This window comes from Geotrypetes seraphini, chromosome 3, assembly GCF_902459505.1.
Source record: "Geotrypetes seraphini chromosome 3, aGeoSer1.1, whole genome shotgun sequence".
In the NCBI taxonomy this organism is placed as follows: domain Eukaryota; kingdom Metazoa; phylum Chordata; class Amphibia; order Gymnophiona; family Dermophiidae; genus Geotrypetes; species Geotrypetes seraphini.
The window spans coordinates 352372740-352392808 of NC_047086.1; the positions used below are offsets into that span (position 1 = coordinate 352372740).

Genomic DNA, 20069 nt, shown 5'->3' on the forward strand with positions numbered 1-20069 from the left:
AACAGACTATTACCTACCTACAAAGTCTGGGGTTCGAGATAAACTTCCCAAAATCCCAACTACGCCCCTCCCAGTCCCTACAGTTCATCGGGGCCACGCTGGACACGGTCCGCCTCCATTCCTTCCTCCCCCCTCCGCGTCTAGAGGCGTTAGTAAGTCTGAGTCGAAGGTTCTCCCTGCTGACCTCAGTATCAGCTCGGCAGATGATGACTCTTCTGGGCCACATGGCCTCTACCGTCCATGTCACACCCTTCGCCCGACTCCATCTGAGAATCCCTCAATGGACCCTGGCCTCTCAATGGCGTCAAGACCGGGACCCGATCGACCGCCCCGTGACAGTGACGCCTTCTTTGCAACGATCGCTCCGCTGGTGGGCCGACTCTTCAAATCTTTCCAAAGGTTTGCTCTTCCTCACCCCACCCCACCCCACAGCAAGATACTCACCATGGACTCGTCGGAGTACGCTTGGGGAGCCCATCTAGACGGCCTACGCACTCAAGGGATGTGGTCAACAGAAGACCGTCGCTGCCACATCAACGTGCTAGAGCTTCGGGCCATCTATCTCGCAGCTGTAGCTTTCCAACATCTGCTCCACGACCGAGTGGTTCTCATCCGAACCGACAACCAGGTAGCAATGTACTACGTAAACAAACAAGGGGGAACAGGGTCTTGGCACCTTTGCCGGGAATCCCTGCGCCTCTGGAAATGGGCAATCTCCAACAACACTTTCCTTCGAGCGGTGTACATACAAGGAGAACAAACTGTCTGGCGGACAGACTCAGCCGCCTCCTCCAGCCACACGAGTGGTCACTGCACTCTCAGATCCTACGACAGGTGTTCGAAAAGTGGGGCACGCCTCAAATAGATCTATTCGCATCCCCCCACAACCACAAGCTGCCTCTCTTCTGCTCCCGGATGTACTCCCCGGACCGGCTCGAGGCCGACGCCTTCCTCCTCGACTGGGAAGGAAGGTTCCTGTACGCGTTCCTGCCGTTTCCTCTGATACTGCGGACGCTTGTCCACCTGAAAACAGTACAAGCCACCCTGATCCTGATTGCCCCTCGCTGGCCACGCCAGCCGTGGTTTTCCCTTCTACTTCAACTCAGTGTCAGAGATCCACTGCCTCTGCCTCTGTTTCCCTCTCTACTATCACAGGGTCAGGGTTCGCTGTTACATCCCAATCTTCAATCTCTTCATTTGAATGCTTGGTTTCTCTCCCCCTGACTGCTCTCCCCGTGTCTCAATCAGTCAAGGAGATATTGGAGGCCTCTAGAAAGACCTCGATGAGAACCTGCTACTCCCAAAAGTGGACCAGATTCTCAACCTGGTGCTCTTCCCACAGCCAGGACCCGGTGTCGATCCCCGTCCCTCTGGTCCTTGACTATTTACTTCAATTATCTCATTCCGGCCTAAAGACCAACTCCATTCGAGTACACCTCAGTGCAATTGCGGCCTTTCATCAGCCCCTGGAAGGGAAAGCCCTCTCGCTCCATCCCTTAGTCTCTCGCTTCATGAAGGGTCTCCTGAACGTCCACCCTCCTCTCAAACCTCCCCCGGTGGTTTGGGACCTTAACGTGGTTCTGGCTCAACTAATGAAACCTCCATTTGAGCCCCTAGACAAATGCCATCCAAAATTCCTCACTTGGAAGGTGATTTTCCTGCTCGCGCTCACTTCCGCCCGGCGGGTTAGTGAGTTACAAGCTCTGGTAGCGGACCCACCCTTCACGGTATTCCATCACGACAAGGTGGTACTCCGCACCCATCCAAAGTTCTTGCCCAAAGTAGTGTCTGATTTTCATCTCAATCAGTCCATTGTCTTGCCTGTGTTTTTTCCCAAGCCCCACTCTCACCCCGGAGAAGTGGCGCTCCACACTCTTGACTGCAAGAGAGCGTTGGCCTTTTACCTCCAACGCACTCAGTCACACCGGAAAGTCCCACAACTGTTTTTGTCCTTCGACCCAAACCGGTTAGGTCACCCAGTTTCCAAACGCACCTTGTCCAACTGGTTGGCCGATTGCATCTCCTTTTGCTACGCTCAGGCTGGTCTCGCGCTGCATGGTCGAGTAACGGGACGCAAGGTCCGAGCGATGGCAGCCTCCGTAGCATTCCTTAGGTCCACACCTATTGAGGAAATCTGCAAGGCTGCCACGTGGTCTTCGGTTCATACCTTCACCTCCCACTACTGTCTGGACTCACTGTCCAGGAACGATGGCCGGTTCGGCCAATCGGTTTTACGAAATCTATTTGCTTAAATTGCCAACTTCCCTCCATCCCTTTTTCAGTTAGCTTGGAGGTCACCCACATGTGAGAATATCATGCCTGCTTGTCCTGGGATAAAGCACAGTTACTTACCGTAACAGGTGTTATCCAGGGACAGCAGGCATATATTCTCACAACCCGCCCACCTCCCCGAGGTTGGCTTCTTTGCTAGTTAAGTGAACTGGAGACCACGAGGGGATGCACCCCCTAGTGGAGCAGGAAGGCACGCATGCGTGGAGCAGCAGAGCAAACTTAAATCTTCAATCAAGTTTGCTTGAAAATGCTTCCGCATCGGAGCTCCGTAGATGACGTCACCCACATGTGAGAATATATGCCTGCTGTCCCTGGATAACACCTGTTACGGTAAGTAACTGTGCTATCAGGATCAACTGAATAAAGGTTGTATATCAGGCACTATGGCAGAATCTTTAACTATTGTTTTTCCAAAGCCAAATAAAGATCCAACATTGGTTTCAAACTACAGGCCTATATCTTTAATAAATGTAGATGATAAATTATTAGCTAAGATTTTAGCATTAAGATTGGCTAAAGCTCTTCCGCATATAATAGGAATGAATCAAACTGGATTTGTTGCTCAAAGACACTCTTCTAATAATACTAGACTGGCATTTCAGATGTATTATTAACAAAACAAATTAATGATCCGGCTTTTTCGGTTTCACTAGATGCTGAGAAGGCTTTTGATCGTGTAGAATGGAGTTTCATGTATCAAGCTATGGAATGGTTTGGTATTGGATCCGGATTTATACAAATGATACAAGCATTGTACAGCTCCCCAACTGCTCGCTTATATATAAATAATAATTTTTCGGATGCTTTTAAGTTGCAGAGGGGAGTTAGACAAGGTTGTCCATTATCTCCTTTGCTCTTTGATATAGTTCTTGAACCCTTATTATTAGCTATTCGACAGGCAAAGGACATACAGGGTATTCCATGTGCTGGAGTGGAATATAAAGTATCTGCTTATGCTGATGACATCTTGCTTCATTTGAGGAATCCGGAAACAACAATCCCATGTCTACTGAAGGTCATAGATACATTTGGAAAATTCTCAGGATACAAAATAAATTGGACTAAATCAGAGATTTTACCTTTAAATGTGCATTGTACAAAAGGTATACTTGATTCTTTCCCTTTTATATGGAAAGAGGATGGAATAAAGTACTTAGGTATTTGGCTGAATAAAACACTTGAAGAGACAATGAGAATAAATGAAAAATTTTTATTACAAAAAGTTACAGAGTTGTGTGAGCAATGGAATCCTTTACATTTGTCCTGGTGGGGAAGAGTACAAACTGTTAAAATGATGATTTTGCCTGTGATTTGCTATCAATTGGGAATGATACCTGTGTTTTTTCAGGGGTCTTTCTATAAAAAATTAAATAGTATTCTGGTTAAATTTATTTGGCTGGGTAAAATTGCAAGAGTGGCTTTAGTGTCTTTGCAAAGACCAATTGAGGAGGGTGGGGTAAATTTTCCCAATTTTTATAGGTATCATCAGGCCTATATCATGCGCCAAGGTATGTATTGGGTCCTCCCAGAGCTTTTGGAATAATTACCAGAGTGGTTAAGGGTGGAGAGATCACTTATACTTTCCACTTAGGCTTGATCTTTTGCTTGGTATAAAAGTGCCTAGAATACGTAAGGACAATAGAGTATTAATGGATACTTGGAAAACATTAAGGTTTGTAGACAAATTAACTACTGATTCTATTTTAAAATCGAAACAACAGACTATTTGGGTAAACTCCAAGATACAAATAGGCGGGTTTAAGGTTGTCTGGAAAGATTGGATTAAAGCAGGTATAAGATCATTAACGGAAGTAATTGATAATGGTAAGATGCTTGAATTTTCACAATTGCAACATAAATATGGTCTGAATAAAAAACAAAGTTATAAATGGTTGCAATTGAAGCAGGCTATTCAGGTGGGGTTCCCTGAATGGAAATCTTTAAATGATCATTACAGCTTAGAATTCTTATGTTTCCAGGCAGATTTTCTGGGTCACCAGGTCGCAAAGTGGTATAAAATTATATCTAATTATTTGAATAAGAAGCCTAAAAATGGATTAAGAGATATTTGGAGCATTGAGATTAAGCATCAGATTAATGCATCTCAATGGCCACGTATTTGGTCTTGGAGAATTTAAGGTACGATGTCAGCATCTATTAGGCAAACATGGTTCTTTTTGTTGCATAGAGCATTCTGGACCCCTACTAGATTACAAAAATTAGATTGCTCTAAGTCTAATAGATGCTGGCATTGTAAAATTGAAGTTGGAGCTCTAGACCATCTTTTATTTTATTGTCCATGTATTCAGGCATTTTGGATATCAATATGGGATCAAGTTAATATGTTGATGGAGAGTCATGTGGCTTTATCCTATGACACAGTGATTTTTGGAATGTGTATGAGGGCCAAATGCCAAATATCTGCAGCAAACAATAAATTATTGTTGATTCTTACGGGAGTGGGAATTCAACAGATAACAACTAATTGGAAAGACTGTTCTAGATTGAATTGTAATTTTTGGTGGAACTCAGTTTGTCATATGTATAAGATGGAAAGATTTCTTGCGATACAAAGGGGGTATTTTAAAAGATTTCAAGAGGTGTGGAGGCCATTAATTGAATATTATAACGAGTAAAGTTTATTCTTTTTCCTTAGGGGATAATATATAGAAATGGGATGGGATGGGAGGGATAGGGAGGGAAAAATATTGGAAATATGTTGTTATGAAAAATAAGGAGATATATGTAATAGGATGGGATATTTATTGTTGTGCATTACTGGGTATAATAAAATGTTTAAAGTGTTTGAGGAAGAAGGATGGGGGGAGGGACAGATTTCATGTCAGATTAATTGTATTATCAAAAAGGGATGTATAATTATAAATTTGGAAGGAATATTTTATTGATATGGAAAAGGGTGGGAGGTGGGGGGGAATAAAAACATGTATAATAATATTGTTTAAGAATGCCAAGTGTGTTATGTAAATTAATTGTAATAATACTGTACACTTGTTGAAAGAAATAAAAAGGAATAAAGATTAAAAAAAAAAGAATAATAAAAGTTTTCATCCTTGGTTAGGGAAAGGATTAATACTTACAGTGAGGAGAAATGCTGATTATGAAGAGGTATGCTTGACTTGTACACACCAGTCCTTAATTTGATCAATGTATAGTGCTGATATTGTTTAAGTGTATATTAAGATGGGTCACTAGTATAATGATAAATCTTTTTTTGTATTATGTTGGGGAAAAAACTTAGGCAGCAGTAACTCATTCCTTAGATTTTTATTATTTTTTTTAATTTGTATTGCAGGATTAAAGAATCTTCAGGGTGGCAACAAGTGTTTTCTAGTCCATATCTGGACTGGACTATTGAACGCGTGGCTCTGAATGCCAAGGTGGTTGGTGGTCCTCATGGAGACAAGGACAAGATGGTGGCTGTTGCATCAGAGAGCAGCATCATCCTATGGAGCATTCAGGATGGTGGTAGTGGTAGTGAAATAGGTGAGAATCACAGCTGTGGTCTTTTATTTTATTTTTAAATTATAAATACTGGCAGAAATATTAGTCTAATAACTAGAGCCCTGAATAAGGATTCAAATAGAAAGGATCAGTAGATATCTCCTTTACCACTGATATGTATATGCAGTGTTGAACAAATGTATGCATCCAGAGAGGAGCCTAAGGCTCTGATTGGCCCTGATGCATAAGGCCCCACCCATAGGAAGGGCCTTAAACAATCTGGGCCAATCAGAGTCTCATTCCCCTCCCCGGTGGAGGGGAAGGCCTGCCAATTTAAAGAGGCGGGCCGGCCAGCCAGCCATCTAAAAATAAAGTAAGGGGGAGAGGGCGAGGGTCGTCGGAGGCACGGGAGGGGGGGTTGCATGGTGGCGGGAGAGCATGGGCATCTCTCCCGCTGGCGAGGGGAGTGGGGGGAGGGGGGGTTCGTTGACAGCAGAAGAGATTAGGCATCTCTCCCACTGCTGAGGGGAGTTGGGGTTGATGTTGGTTGGTGGCGGGAGACATTGAGCATCTCTCCACTGCTGGTGGTGTGTGTCAGTTGGCAGTGGGAGAGATCGGGTATCTCTCCCGCTGCCAAAGGGGGCTATATTACACCCGCTCAAGAAGTGTGCTTTTACTACTCCCCTTAGGCACTGTTAGGTGGCTTGCTGTAGATGAGATTACGCCGCCTGCTTTTTTAAACATGTTTTTTAAATTATTTTTTAACAGTGTGGCCAAATACCACGCTGATTAAAGCCAATTAAAATAATTAAGTTAGGCAGTGATAGGGTACCTATCACCTCCTAACTTACTGCACTGTTTATAGATTAAGGCCCTAATTGTCTAGCATACTGTATTTCCTTCACTTGTGCTCAAACAGGGCTGACCCTTGAGGGTCACGTCAAGGTTCATAATGTGTGAATTTGTTGTTAGCTCAGTTGAGATTAGCTTCCATGGAAGAGATTTACACAACTGAGACATTCACATCTTACTACCCTTTGGAAAAGGAATCCCAATTTGACGGTAGGTTTGGTCAGACAATCATCCGTAATCTCTTTGGGGATGGATAATCCTATTCCACTGACTCTTATGGCAATTCTTTCCAATCTTTTTGAGGCTGTGACCTCATGATTGCAGTCAAATAAAATTGTGTGACCTCCTGGAGGTGCAGAATAATGTACCTATTGAGAGCCACCTGGGTCATGACCCCACACTTGTGTTTCATCACCCTAATTGGGCTCACAACCCACAGTTTGGGAAGCTCTTCTCTAGCCCTTTTGGCATTTTTTACACCTCTCTTTCTCTCTCTAAATAAACTATCTATATTTATATACTGTATATCTCTGTACAAAATTTGAAAAGGCCAACTACAGCCACAAATGGCAGTTCATTCCTGTTCCTACAAACACAAGTCATATTTATCCTCTTTTACTTTTAACATGTTTCCTAAGTAACTGTTGTTCCTCTGGGCCTTCACATGTCTTCAGGCTCTTTCCCCAAGCTCAGTAGGCTGTTTCCTCTATCGACCTTGGGGAACAGATGCTAATATGAGCCTAAATCAGGTGTCTTATATTTCCCAGGGTACTCTGGAATTGTATCTCTTCATGTTTGCTAATCTGTTCTGTGTTTTTATTGTTATTTTTCATCATCAGGTATTTATTATGTGAGGTACTTTTATCCTAGTATCCCAGATGGAGACCCACTTCCATTGCTCCACTCCCCTATATCCTTCACCACATCCAACAAAAAGAATCTGTCTTATGTTGCCATCTTTTTTTGTTGTTGTTCATTTCACTTTAGACTCCGAGTGAAAAACACCCACTGGAAACTAAGGCCCCCTTTTACAAAGCTGTGGTAGCAATGCTGTAGCGTTAAATGCATCAAAATCCATTCAATTCCTGTGGTCTTTGTTACATTTATTATGGCACTACCAGGGCTTTGAAAAAGACCCCTTAGAGCAGGGGTGTCCAACCTGTGGTCCCGTGAAGTATTTTGTGCGGCCCTGGTTGAGGGCGATGCAGTGTTTTCCTCTGCTGCCCCCGGGTGTTTACCGTCTTGCCGGCTCCATCCTCTGTCTTGCTGCAGCGTTTGTGTGGCCCCAGAAACATTTTTTTCGGCCAATGCAGCCCAGGGAAGCCAAAAGGCTGGACACCCCTGCCTTAGAGGATGCAGCTCCTTTGTTTCCTGATTTCCAATTAACTCAAATTCTTCTTGCCTTGTAATTCTTGAACAGTGGAATGTACTTAACAGGCTTCTCCAGTGGTGGAGCATCTGTTATTTACTGGCCAAACCTTTTCCCTTCTGTTCCCCCACAGAATGGGAGTTCTAGTTCTATCAGATGGGAAAGGCACTTTACTAGAAAGGCAGACAATTGGATTCCCCTACCTTTCCAATAATAAATGTTTGTTTATGCGGTTAACGTTTTGCTTGCAAGCATTAAAGCCCTTCCTTGGTGTAGGAGACCCTTGATTTGGTTTGTTTTTTTTTCATGCGTTGTGAAAAGAAAAACAATTTGTTGTTACAAACAATTTTCAAATACTGACACCATCCACAGAAAATTACAAGGGCTGGCTTCTCCATGATAGAGCTTTCCCTGAGGCCATTCTCTTTCAGTATTACTTACAGGAGACGTTGATGTTGTATTGCTGCTATACCCATTATTTTGCTGACAGAGCCCCTTAGGATAGGAACCTGCCATTGCTTATATCATCCCCTTCCCTCTGGATAACCATCAAGATTGTTGAGACTAACCAGTAGTGACATTTAAAATGCCTTCTCACGATTCACGCTGTCTTCCTTGATTTCTCCAAAACCTCATCTTTATCTGGAATAATCAGTTCTAGTTGTTTTTATTATTGCCAGCTTTTTATGTCCTGATGACTACCTCAGCATCATAGAAAATTGGATGATGCCTAGGAGGAGGGAGAGGAGAATTTTTATCTAATTAAAATACCACTGTTTATAACAACCTGTTTAACTGCCATCAGGAAAGTGTGGCAAACTACAGCATCTTCTGGAAAGGCATATTTCAGATTTCTTCAGTTGTGAGGGACAGATTTAGAAGCCATTATTTGGAAAATTTCTTGTGAGTCTTGTACATATATGCTTATCAAAACTTTTTTGCTTATAATGTGAGAATGCTGGTTTAGAGAAATAGTCAAAATCAATTTACCCATATAAAATATCTATTTATATGGGTAAAGAAGCAGTCTCTCCTGTATCCACAACATACAGTATATAATTTTACCTGTCATAAAGATGTTCCTGAGGTGAGGATTAGTTTGGGGCAAACAATAATTTTTAAATTTTCAAAACCACATGTGTTATCTTTGTCAGAAAAAGCATCTAGACAAGAGCAAAAGTAAGTGCAAATCTTTGCATTAATTTTCATGAGAAAAGTATGCACATATCTTTCTCCTTGACATTTTGAAAGGAAAAATAGCAACAGCAAAGTCCATAAGTACAAATGCTTGCAGACCTTTGCATTAAAACAGATAGTGGCATGTTTACTGAAGTGTCTAAGAAGTGAATGTGGGTGTTCGCTTGAGCCACAGTAATGGCTGCCATGTGCCAGTGCACTAAAATTCTTTTGTCAATTGCTTAAGGTGTGATGGAGAAGGTACTGAGCAGAGGAAAGATTTTGGATAGCTTTCTAAATATAAGAGTTTGGCAGAAAAGGCCATTTGGTCTAGACAACAGCTGATTTTTTTTTTTTCAGTTCATCTTTCATTCATTCAATACGTTTTTTTTTTTGTTTTTTTAATAGTTCAACATCAAGGCTTCACAAAACATAGGACTATGCTGCTAGTTTTCTATGGTGACATTTTGAAACCTAAAATGAATGCAGTTACATGATTCTGAGATTAGGCTAGCTGGTGAGATAAGTAGATAAATTTGCCCTTGTGGTAGGTACACAAATAATGTATATACAAGGATGTAATGAAACAAATACCTTGGAAAGTCAATATTGAACCTCCAAATGAGATTTGCAATACCCATGCAAGTACAGCTCATTTTATAGTGCACAATGGAGATGTTATGCAGTTTCTTTGAGAAATTTGTCTCCTTGACCTGTTCCAGCCCCTTTTTACAAGTGGGTAATTTCATCTGCACTGAGGAGGGAATAATGAAAGTTTTAATTATACCTTGAAAATGTGAAAATTCTGTTATGCTTCCTAGTTATTTCTTTTTCACATTTTTTATAGGAGTGTTTAGTCTTGGTGTGCCTGTGGATGCCCTGTTTTTCATTGGAAACCAGCTAGTGGCAACTAGTCACACGGGGAAGGTGGGCGTTTGGAATGCTGTGACTCAGCATTGGCAGGTGAGTCATTTTGAAGAATGGAAAGTAACATATATGAAGTTTTCCAAGAGTGACATATCAACTAGTAAACATTCCAGTACAATAAGTGTGTCATTCTGGATAAGCAGTTAATTTCCCCATTGCCGCAAACTCTGCAGAAGGAATCTACTCTTGATTTTTTTCTGTAATCCTCTTTCCAGTGCAATAGGTGAGACATCCTAAATAGATGGGTAGTATCCCCATGGCAGCATGCCATCTGCAGAAGGAATCAAGTTTCAAGTTTATTGGCTTTTAATATACCGACCATCAGCAAGTATCTGGCCGGTTTACAATAAAAAAATTTGAAGGAAAAATAAATAGATAGTTTAAAAATAATCAAAGTGTACACTGAGGACATTAACTAGACAAACTTGAAGGTGAGGGAAAATGGGAAGGATGTGGGGAAAGTTACATGTTAAAAGAAGAAAGGAGAAAGAGGGAAGAGGGTAAAACAAATAGGGTGGGATCGCTTTATAAAAGCGGTTGGTTAAATATAAAAAGGAAGAAAAAAAGATGAAGAATGGAGGTAAGGAGAGAAGGAAAAAAAGAAACTATGTGTATTTAAAGGAAAATCTAAATACAGGAAAAAGCATCGCTAAATAAGAAGGTCTTCAAACTTATCTTAAATTTGTCGAGTTGATTTTCGGATCGGAGTAGCTATGGCAGAGCATTCCACAAGGTGGGAGCTACTACTGCAAAGTTTATTTTCCTAGTGTAGAAAAAATCTTTTATAGTAGGAATTGACAAGAGTTTCTGATCTGCTGACCTTAGGAGACGTATTGAGCGGTGTGGGATGAGGAGCTTATCTAGGTATGAGGGCAGGTGAGAAAGTCTGATTTTAAAAGTAAGCAGAATGGTTTTATAAGTGATACGGTGTGTAATGGGGAGCCAGTGTGCTTCCTTCAGAAGAGGGGTAACATGGTCAAATTTCCTGGCTTTATAGATGAGTTTTATTGCTGTGTTTTGAATTAGTTGTAAACGTCACATTTCTTTTTGAGGAAGTCCGTTGTAAAGAGAGTTGCAGTAATCGAGGTGGGAGATAACTAGAGAATGAATTAGAATTTTGATCGCATCTGTCTCTAGGATCGAAGTTAGAGAGCGGATAAGACAAATTTCTTTTTGAGGAAGTCCGTTGTAAAGAGAGTTGCAGTAATCGAGGTGGGAGATAACTAGAGAATGAATTAGAATTTTGATCGCATCTGTCTCTAGGATCGAAGTTAGAGAGCGGATAAGATAAATTTCTTTTTGAGGAAGTCCGTTGTAAAGAGAGTTGCAGTAATCGAGGTGGGAGATAACTAGAGAATAAATTAGAATTTTGATCGCATCTGTCTCTAGGATCGAAGTTAGAGAGCGGATAAGACGAAGATTTTTCCTTTTCCTTCCTTAGCTCCTCCTGCAGTTCTTCCCTTCTGCATGTATGCCTGCAGGAGTATTTGTTCTGCTCTCCACAATTTATTATTTTATTTGGTGTATTTTTTATCCCTTTCTCGCGGTTTCTGTTGCTCGGAGCATTTATTCAGCTCTGCCTGCTTTGAGAACACACAAACTTCGGTCTGTAGCTGAGAGGTTAATCCCAGTCCGTACCTGTTAGCCAGTTTATATAGTTTTCTTTGGAGCTCAGGGCCATCCATTTCTTTCAGTCGCACAACCGGCAGATGGGGTAAGGAGCATGCTTGGGAGGAAGGGCGGACGGATGCCGCTTTCAGCAAGGGGTGCGATGCGGTTCTCGCGGGGGGAGGGGGCGTTCGCCGGGGGGGTGCGATGCCGGTTAGAGCGGGGGGGGGGGGAGGGTGCTCGTGTAGCGGAACATGCTCGGTTTGCGAGACAAAAGTTTGCTAAGTGTTTTGCTCATCTTGCAAAACACTCGCAAACCGGGTTACTCGCCAAACCGAGGTTCCACTGTATATGAAATTTTTTTTTTTTTTTTTTTTAAATATCATGTTTATTGAACAAGAAACGCATGAACATCCACAATCAACAGTGATATATCAAGAAATCAATGTAGAAATATAGCAGTACAGAGCCATGTACCTGGGGAGCGGGTTCACAGTTCGAAAGAGCAGTGAGCTCACCCATGCAAGCAAACAAAGTAACAGCGGGTCATAAACATGGGCAGAGACATAATATGCTCAGGAGAGATAGTACAAAAGAAATGCCCAGTACCCCATGGAATAGTAAACAAGTAATTATAAGGAAAAAACAGTGAACCGTTCAGCATCCCTCGTTCACAGTTTTTAGGTAAATACACCAGGACAGCATCATGGATCCCCAAACGATCCTCCACACTCACACATCAGGCATACCCCATGCAAATCACACTCATCTCCACTCGAACCTCAATCGATCCAACATACGCACACTTATACATCTGTAGTGTAGACTGATGGATTCGAGCCACCTGAGCAAGAAAGAAAAGAATGGCATTCGATTATACAGGACTGCAAGATATAATGAATCAGATGAAAACCTGCTTCACCCTGTCCGAGAGAGGAATACATGACATAAACATGAAAGTACATTGGTAAGTTATACAGAGTTATGTTATACATAGGCAGGAGTTTTGATAGTCTGGGAAGGATACGATATATAAAGAGGCATGAGATACAGAGTCAGGGTCAGGAGGGGGGTGTGCACGACCACAGGTATCCACTTTGAAGTCAAGCAATCCGAGCCAGAGATTCCCTCCAAAGGGAGCAATAGTGCTTCCAGTGGGGTTGGGGGCGGGACGCATAAGTGTCCAATTCAAATCGTGCTTGGAGTTGCATCCTCGCTATCCACATACAATAGGTCGGAACCTCTGCAGCAGCCCAGAACTTTAGGACGAGTTGTTTGCCCACAAGGAGCGCGTGGAGGATGTATTTGTGGGTCGGAAACTCCAGTCCGAGGTGGGTAAAATCTGTGATATCTCCCAGTAACAGGGCGGGTGGGTTCCACGGTACGTCCTGCTGCAAGACGGCTGCCAAGTGGAGCTGTACCTGACTCCAGAAATGTAGTTTGGGACAAGTGAAAAAGGAGTGAACATAGTCACCCTTGTGGGACGTACATTTAGTGCATGAGTCAGTACCCCACAAACCCATGTGGTGGCCTCTAGCTCTAGTGAGGTAGTACCTATGTAATATTTTATATTGTGTCTCCTGCAGGCCTGGTGCTTTCACATATAAGTATAAGTTTTGAAATAGAGGCCTAAGGTCGTCACTCGTCACCTGCATGCCAAGCTCAGTGGACCACTCTCCCCCCAAAATACGTAGACATCCCTCTCCGAGATGGTCTCTCCCCGCCTTATACCATGTGGAAATTGTGTTAGAGGCAGTAGGGGTGGTGTATATGAAATTTTTTATTGAAATGTTTGTGGGAGGAGGGAGGGGAGGGTATAAATGTGTTTTTAAGAAAATGTTAAAAGAAATACAAGAGATGTTTACAGGGTTTTAATGATGTAATATTGTGTTCTTGATGTTAGATGGAAAAATGAATAAAGAATTTGAAAAAAAAAATGTTTAACTTTAGAATGGATATTAACCCCCATCATAATGTGTTGTTTTATTTCTTCCTAATCAGAAAAAAAGGTAATGCTTTCTGAATTTCTTAATATTATCTATATAAACTGTGGCTCTTCTTCTCCACATACTGAGCAAATATGCTTCCACTCAGTGCTGTTAACACTTCAAATGGTCACCTCTTCCTGGTGTGTATTACATTCTCTGGAGCCCATCTCATGTCCACTTCTGTCCATCCTCGACTACCTTTTCTACTTCATTAATTCTGATCTAAAACCTAAATTGGTTAGCATTCATCTCGGTACTATCAGTTCATTTCACTCCCATTTTCACAAGAAACCTCTTTCTGTACATCCCTTAATAGCCCATATCATGAAAGGCCTATTCCACAGAAAATCACTATTAAGCTTCCACCTGTTGCTTGGAATCTTAACATGGTTCTCTGTGCTCTTATGAAATCTCTTGCTCTCTTAAATTTCTTACTTAGAAGGTCATTTTTCTCATAGCCCTCATGTTTACATGCCATGTGAGTGAACTACAAGCCCTTGGATCTGCCCCGTACAAGATTTTATCATGACAGGGTAGTCATTTGAACAAATCCAAAATTCCTCCCTAAAGTAGTCTCAGAATTCCACCTCAACCAATCTATTTTTTGTTTTCAAAGCCATATTCCTATCCTGGAGAAGCAGTCCTTTACACCTTGGACTGAAAACTTGCACACTACCTGGACCAAACTAAGTCACATAGAAGATCCTCCCAGCTTTTTCTCTCCTTTGATTTTAATAGGCTAGGACAGGGGTAGGCAATTCCAGTCCTCGAGAGCCGGCGCCAGGTCAGGTTTTCAGAATATCCACAATGAATATGTATGAGATGGATTTGCATGCATTGCCTCCTTGAGATGCAAATCTATCTCATGCATATTTATTGTGGATATCCTGAAAACCTGACCTGGCTCCAGCTCTCGAGGATTGGAATTGCCTACCCCATGGGCTAGGAGTTACTGTTTCCAAGACAACCATCTCCACATGGCTAAAGGATTGTGGGGCTCATTTTCAAAGCACTTAGACAAGGTACCATAGAAACCTATGGTATTTTGTGTGTCTAAGTGCTTTAAAACTGAGCCCCAGTATCTCCTTCGTGTATACTCGGGATGGGTTGATGCTGCAAGGCTGTGTCATGGCCCACACTGTACGGGATATGACTACCTTAGTAGCTTACTTTCTTTTTGCATCTATTGAAGAAATCTGCAAGCAACTACTTGGTCCTCAATCCATACATTTATGTACATTTCTCACTACTGCTTAGAACATAACTCCAGAAGAGACAGGTGGTGTGGACAAGCAGTTCTGCACATTGTGTTCTTTACTTAAAGACAGCTTTTCCTTCAACCTTGTTGGATTTCTCCAGGCTCCTGTTCATTCAATGTTAAACCTCTTCAAGATACATGATCCTGGCAGCTTGGGAGACCCACATGTGAGAATATTATGCCTGTTTGTCTTCGGAGAACCTATTACTTCTAATATGTCCACTCTTGCGTAAAATGTTGTATAATCTGCTGATTGTCCAGCTCTCTTCAGTGTGAACCGTTTAGAAGTCATACAATTATGGCAGTATAGAAGAATAAAGTTATTATTATATATTCTCACAACCCAACTACTTCCCTTAGTTGGCTTCTTAGCTTTGTTACTGAACTGATGGTTCTGCAAGCCAACATCGGGTGGGAAGGCACTGACACACATGCGGTATGGGCACTGCCTAAAGATTGGCAGTGTCCATACCAGGTTCTGTGGATGATGTCATCCACGTTAGAATATATGCCTGCTAACCTTTGAGATCACCTGCTACAGGTAAGTATCTTTACTTTTTGTACTGTGCTGTAAAATGCGACTTTATGCATGAATGTTAAATCTCCTTTGACTAGTGAGTATTTAACAGGGATTTGGATTTAGCTCATGCCTTTTTCAGTTATATCTCAAGGTGATTTATATTCAGGTACAGTAAGTATTTGACCCTGGAGAGTTTTCAGTCTGTTTGCACTTGAAGGTTAACTAACTTGCCCAAGATCACAAGGTGCTGCAATGGGATTTGAACCAAGCATCCTTGGTTCTTAGCTTGCAGCTCCAACTATTAGGCTGTTTTCTACTCCTAAAAGATGAACATGAAAATGCTTTCTGACTTACTTGCATTTTTTCTGATCCTTTATTGTAGGTTCAGGATGTTGTACCTATCACAAGTTATGATACAGCTGGATCTTTCCTACTACTTGGCTGTAATAATGGCTCCATATATTATATAGGTAAAAAATAAATATATATTATATATTTTTATGATTTTGCTAGGTTGCATATAGTAAAAACTGAAACTTCGTACATAGAACTTTACATTGTGTTATCTTTTATCGGGTCTTGCTGCTACAACAGTGTTTCTCAACTTCTTCAAGCCTAAGTCTAACAAATATCAACCAAGTTCCCCTGCCCAGGCTCCGCCCCTGACCCCACCCCCATATTGGTAGTACTAATTGTAATGCAATTTCTTCCATTCAATTTTATATACATACATTATAATCTTATTAACAACACATAATGGTAACCACAAAATTTTAAAAACACAAAGCACACTATACACAGAGAAAAGGTTAATTATCATTTATATATTTTTTTTTCAAAGAGGTCTTTAAAATATGACTTTAAAATATGCAATGTCACCTCAGTAACAACTATAGAAAAAGACAAATATAGTGAAAAATATAGACAGCAGATATAAATTCTCAAAACTGATACATTTCAATTGTTAAATTGAAAATGAAATATTTTTTCCTACCTTTGTTGTCTGGTGATTTCATTAGTCTCTGGATGCACTTCTGACCTTGAATCCAATCTTTCTTTCTGCCTCCTGCAAGCTTTCTCTCCTCCGGACCTCATTCACTTCCCCAACCAACATTTCTCTCTGTCCCTCCATGAGTCCAACTTTTCTTCCTCTTTCCTCCACCCCCATTGGCAACATGTCTCCCTCTCTCTCACTGTCCATCTGTCTTTCTCTCGTTCCCTCCCTTGCTGCAAAGGGATTGGAGAAAGAGAGAGAGAGATCCAGGGTGCATCTTTCCTACTCCCTCAATGCCACATCCAACATTTCTCCCTCTGTCATCACCTGGATCATGTGCAGCATTTTTCACCACTGCCCACCAGCCCCATGTCCAAAATTTCTCCTTCTATCACCCCTTTCCAGCCACCATGTCACTATGTCCAACATTCCTCCCCCTTGCATCCCCTTCAATCTGTCCCTCTGTTCCCTCTCCACCACCATATCCAACATTTCTCCCTCTCATCCTTCTCTTCCCCATGCATCTCTACCTCACTCCTTTCTCTCCCTCTATGCCCAACAATTTTCCTTTCTTCCTTTCCCCATGTGCACCATCTCTTTCCCTGTCACTCACAAACTCATGCCCAACAATTTTCCCTTTCTATTCACTCCCTCTCTCCTGTGTCCCAAGTTAGTGTCCCCTTCCTCTCTCTCTTGTATCCCAAGTTCATGCCATCTCCCTTCCTTCTGTGTCCCAAGTTTGTGCCCTCTCCTTACCTTCCAACCTTTGTCCCAAATCTGAGCCTCTCCCATGCCCCAACATGCTCCTTCTCCCCCCCCCTCTCCCTTTGTCCCATGTTCATATCTCCTCTCTCCCTTACTTGTTCCCTTCAGGGCCGTCCAGCTGACCTGTACCTTCCTGCCTTCACCCGCAGTTGTTCTTTGCAGGGATGCAGACAGAGGCTCTTGCACACTGCAAGTGGCTGAACTACAAGTCTTCCCTCATATCAGCTCTGATGTTGGAGGGAAGGCTTCCGGGTCAGCCACAAGTAGCGTGCATGAGCCACTACCCAAGTCCCTGCAAAGAACAAGTGTGGCTGAATGCAGGAAAAAGCAGCCCATCTTTTCATTCAGCTCGGGCAGCTGGCTGCCAGAGGAGGCCTCCTGGTCGATCAACATTTTGGAGACCAGAACCATTCGGTTGGCATTGGCGGCCAGTCATTGCTGGAGGATAAGACTGCAGGTTTTCTCTGACAATGCCATGATGGTGGCTTACATCAATCTTCAGGGGAGAATCAAGAGCCATCTGGTAGTGCAGGATGCAGTGCTTCTCATGGAGTGGGCAGAGGCTCACCTGGACATTTCGGCTTCCCATATAGTGGGGGTGGACAATGTTCAGGTGGATTTCCTCAGTTGTCATATGCTGGATCCCGGTGAATGGTGTCTCTGGATGGATGCCTTCAATTTGATATTTCAGTCTTGGGGTCGACTAATGATGGATCTCATGGCCCCAGGTTCTAATTCCAAGGCGCAGAGTTTTTTTGGTTCAGGGATTGTTAGGCCGAGGGGCTGGATGCTCTGGTGCAGGATTGCTCGACAGACAGCCTGCTGTATGTCTTTCCTCCGTGGCCGCTGGTGGGCAGAGTTCTTCTTCACATTGCCCATCACACAGGCCGCGTGATCCTGGTGGCTCCAGATTGGCACAGGAGCCCATGGTACAGGTATCTGGTTCATCATCTTGTGGCAGATCTCCTTCCTCTGCCCCTCTCAAATGATTTTCTGACTCAGGGTCCCATTCCCAGGCTCAGTTCGGGTCCCATTTGTCTTTTGGCTTGACTCTTGAAAGGCAAGAAAGGATATTCAAGTAAAGTGGTCTCTACCCTTTTATGTTCTCACAAGTTCTCCACATCTTGGGTTTATGGGCACATTTGGCACCTCTTCAAGGACTGGTGTTCTGCTCGGACGGTAGTTCTCCTGCGGACATCTCTTCCACACATTTTGGAGTTTTTGCAGAATGGCCTGGACAGTGGCCTTGCTTGGTCCTCCTTGAGGGTTCAGGTGATGGCCTTGTCCTCTTTTCGATGTCCCTTGTGTGGTCATTGATTGTCATATCTTCCTGATGTGAACCGGTTCTTGAGGTCTGCTAAGTTGCTTTGGCCTCTGGTTCACTCTTCGGTTTCAGCTTGGGATTACTACTACTAATATTTACTACTATTTATCACTTATATAGCACTGAAAGGCATACGTAGCACTGTACATTTTGACATTTAATAGATGGTCCCTGCTCAGAAGAGCTTACAATCTAACTTGGACAGACAGACATGACATGTAGGATTAAAGATGCGGAACCCAAGGTGTGAGGAATTAGGAGTTGAAGGCAGTCTCGAAGAGGTGGACTTTTAACTGGGCTTTGAACATGGCCAGAGACGGAGCCAGCCGTAGGGATTTGGGAAGCTTGTTTCAAGCATATGCTGCAACAAGGTAGAAGGATTAGAGTCTAGAGTTGGCGGAGGAAGAGAAGGACATAGACAGGAGGGACTTATCAGCTGAGTGGAACTCAATTTGGCGCTTCTGGTGATGATTCGTCCTCCATTTGAGCCCCTTAGCTCCTGCACACTGAAAGATCTTTTATCCCAGGACAAGCAGGCAGGTATTCTCACATATGGGTGACGTCATCGATGGAGCCTGGATGCGGACGCCTCACAAGCAGACTTGCTTGAATAAACTCGAAGTTTCGAGTCACCCGCGCATGCGCGAGTGCCTTCCCGCCCAGCGTAGGGCGCGTCTCCTCAGTTCTTAGTTTTCCGTGGAGCCGAGAAGTCCGTCTTTGACTCTCTGCATTAACTTCGTTACTTATGCCTTCTCTGAACTGCGGTTTGTTATTTTTTTCCTCACAAATCGCTGTTCTTATTTTCTTTATTTTATTTTCAGTTAAAAAAAAAATTTTTTCCTCTTCCGTCCGTTTTCCGGGACAGGCCGCTCGGCCGCAGCCCGAGGGCTTCGATCTTGTGGCGTGAGCAAGGGTCATCGACGCCTTTGTGAAAGCTTCCGGTTTGAAAATAATAATACATGCAAAATGACACCAGCGCAAGGTTTTTTTAAAAATTATAACCAAGATTTATTGAATTATTGTTTCTATTTTTCCATTATGAGCTCAAAAGCGTCAGCATTATTGCTAACGTTGCGCTAATGGGAGATCGTTATTGTGGCCAAAGGCTGGCCTTCTCACAACGGTCTCGTCTTCATATCTCATTACATTCTATTATATAACTTTTAGCTCAGTGACATCATCAGTATACCAGCCAATAACAATTCTATGGGTGGTCTTAAAGTTGGACAAAGAAACATTCCTCCACATTTAAAAGTTAGACAAAGTTTCAGAAAATTACTTTTGATTTCTGAATTAACATTATAACATTATTCAAAATAATTCTACAATTATTAACAGGGTGCTGAGAAATTCTCAACCTCTCCCTAAATTGACTAACTTTAATCTGAAAGACGAAAGCTGACAGCTTCATGTTACACACAGTGATAAGCATGGGCTTCCAATGCCCCCCCTTCCTATGCTGGAGACTGACTCTAATTATTTCCAGATGTTGTGCTCAGGATTTTTCCTTAGTGTTTCTTCAGGTTTAAAATAT

At 42.6% G+C, this 20069-nt stretch overlaps 1 protein-coding gene across 5 annotated transcripts in view; it reads left to right on the plus strand.

Annotated features, from left to right (window-relative positions):
- KCTD3 (potassium channel tetramerization domain containing 3) overlaps positions 1-20069 on the plus strand; it is a 195812-nt gene that overhangs the window by 105475 nt on the left and 70268 nt on the right. For all 5 annotated transcript variants that reach the window (XM_033937763.1, XM_033937766.1, XM_033937765.1 and 2 more), the window contains 3 exons: positions 5606-5796; positions 9999-10114; positions 15835-15922. In XM_033937763.1, the coding sequence (XP_033793654.1) occupies positions 5606-5796; positions 9999-10114; positions 15835-15922 (395 nt within the window). The remainder of the gene's footprint in view (positions 1-5605; positions 5797-9998; positions 10115-15834; positions 15923-20069) is intronic.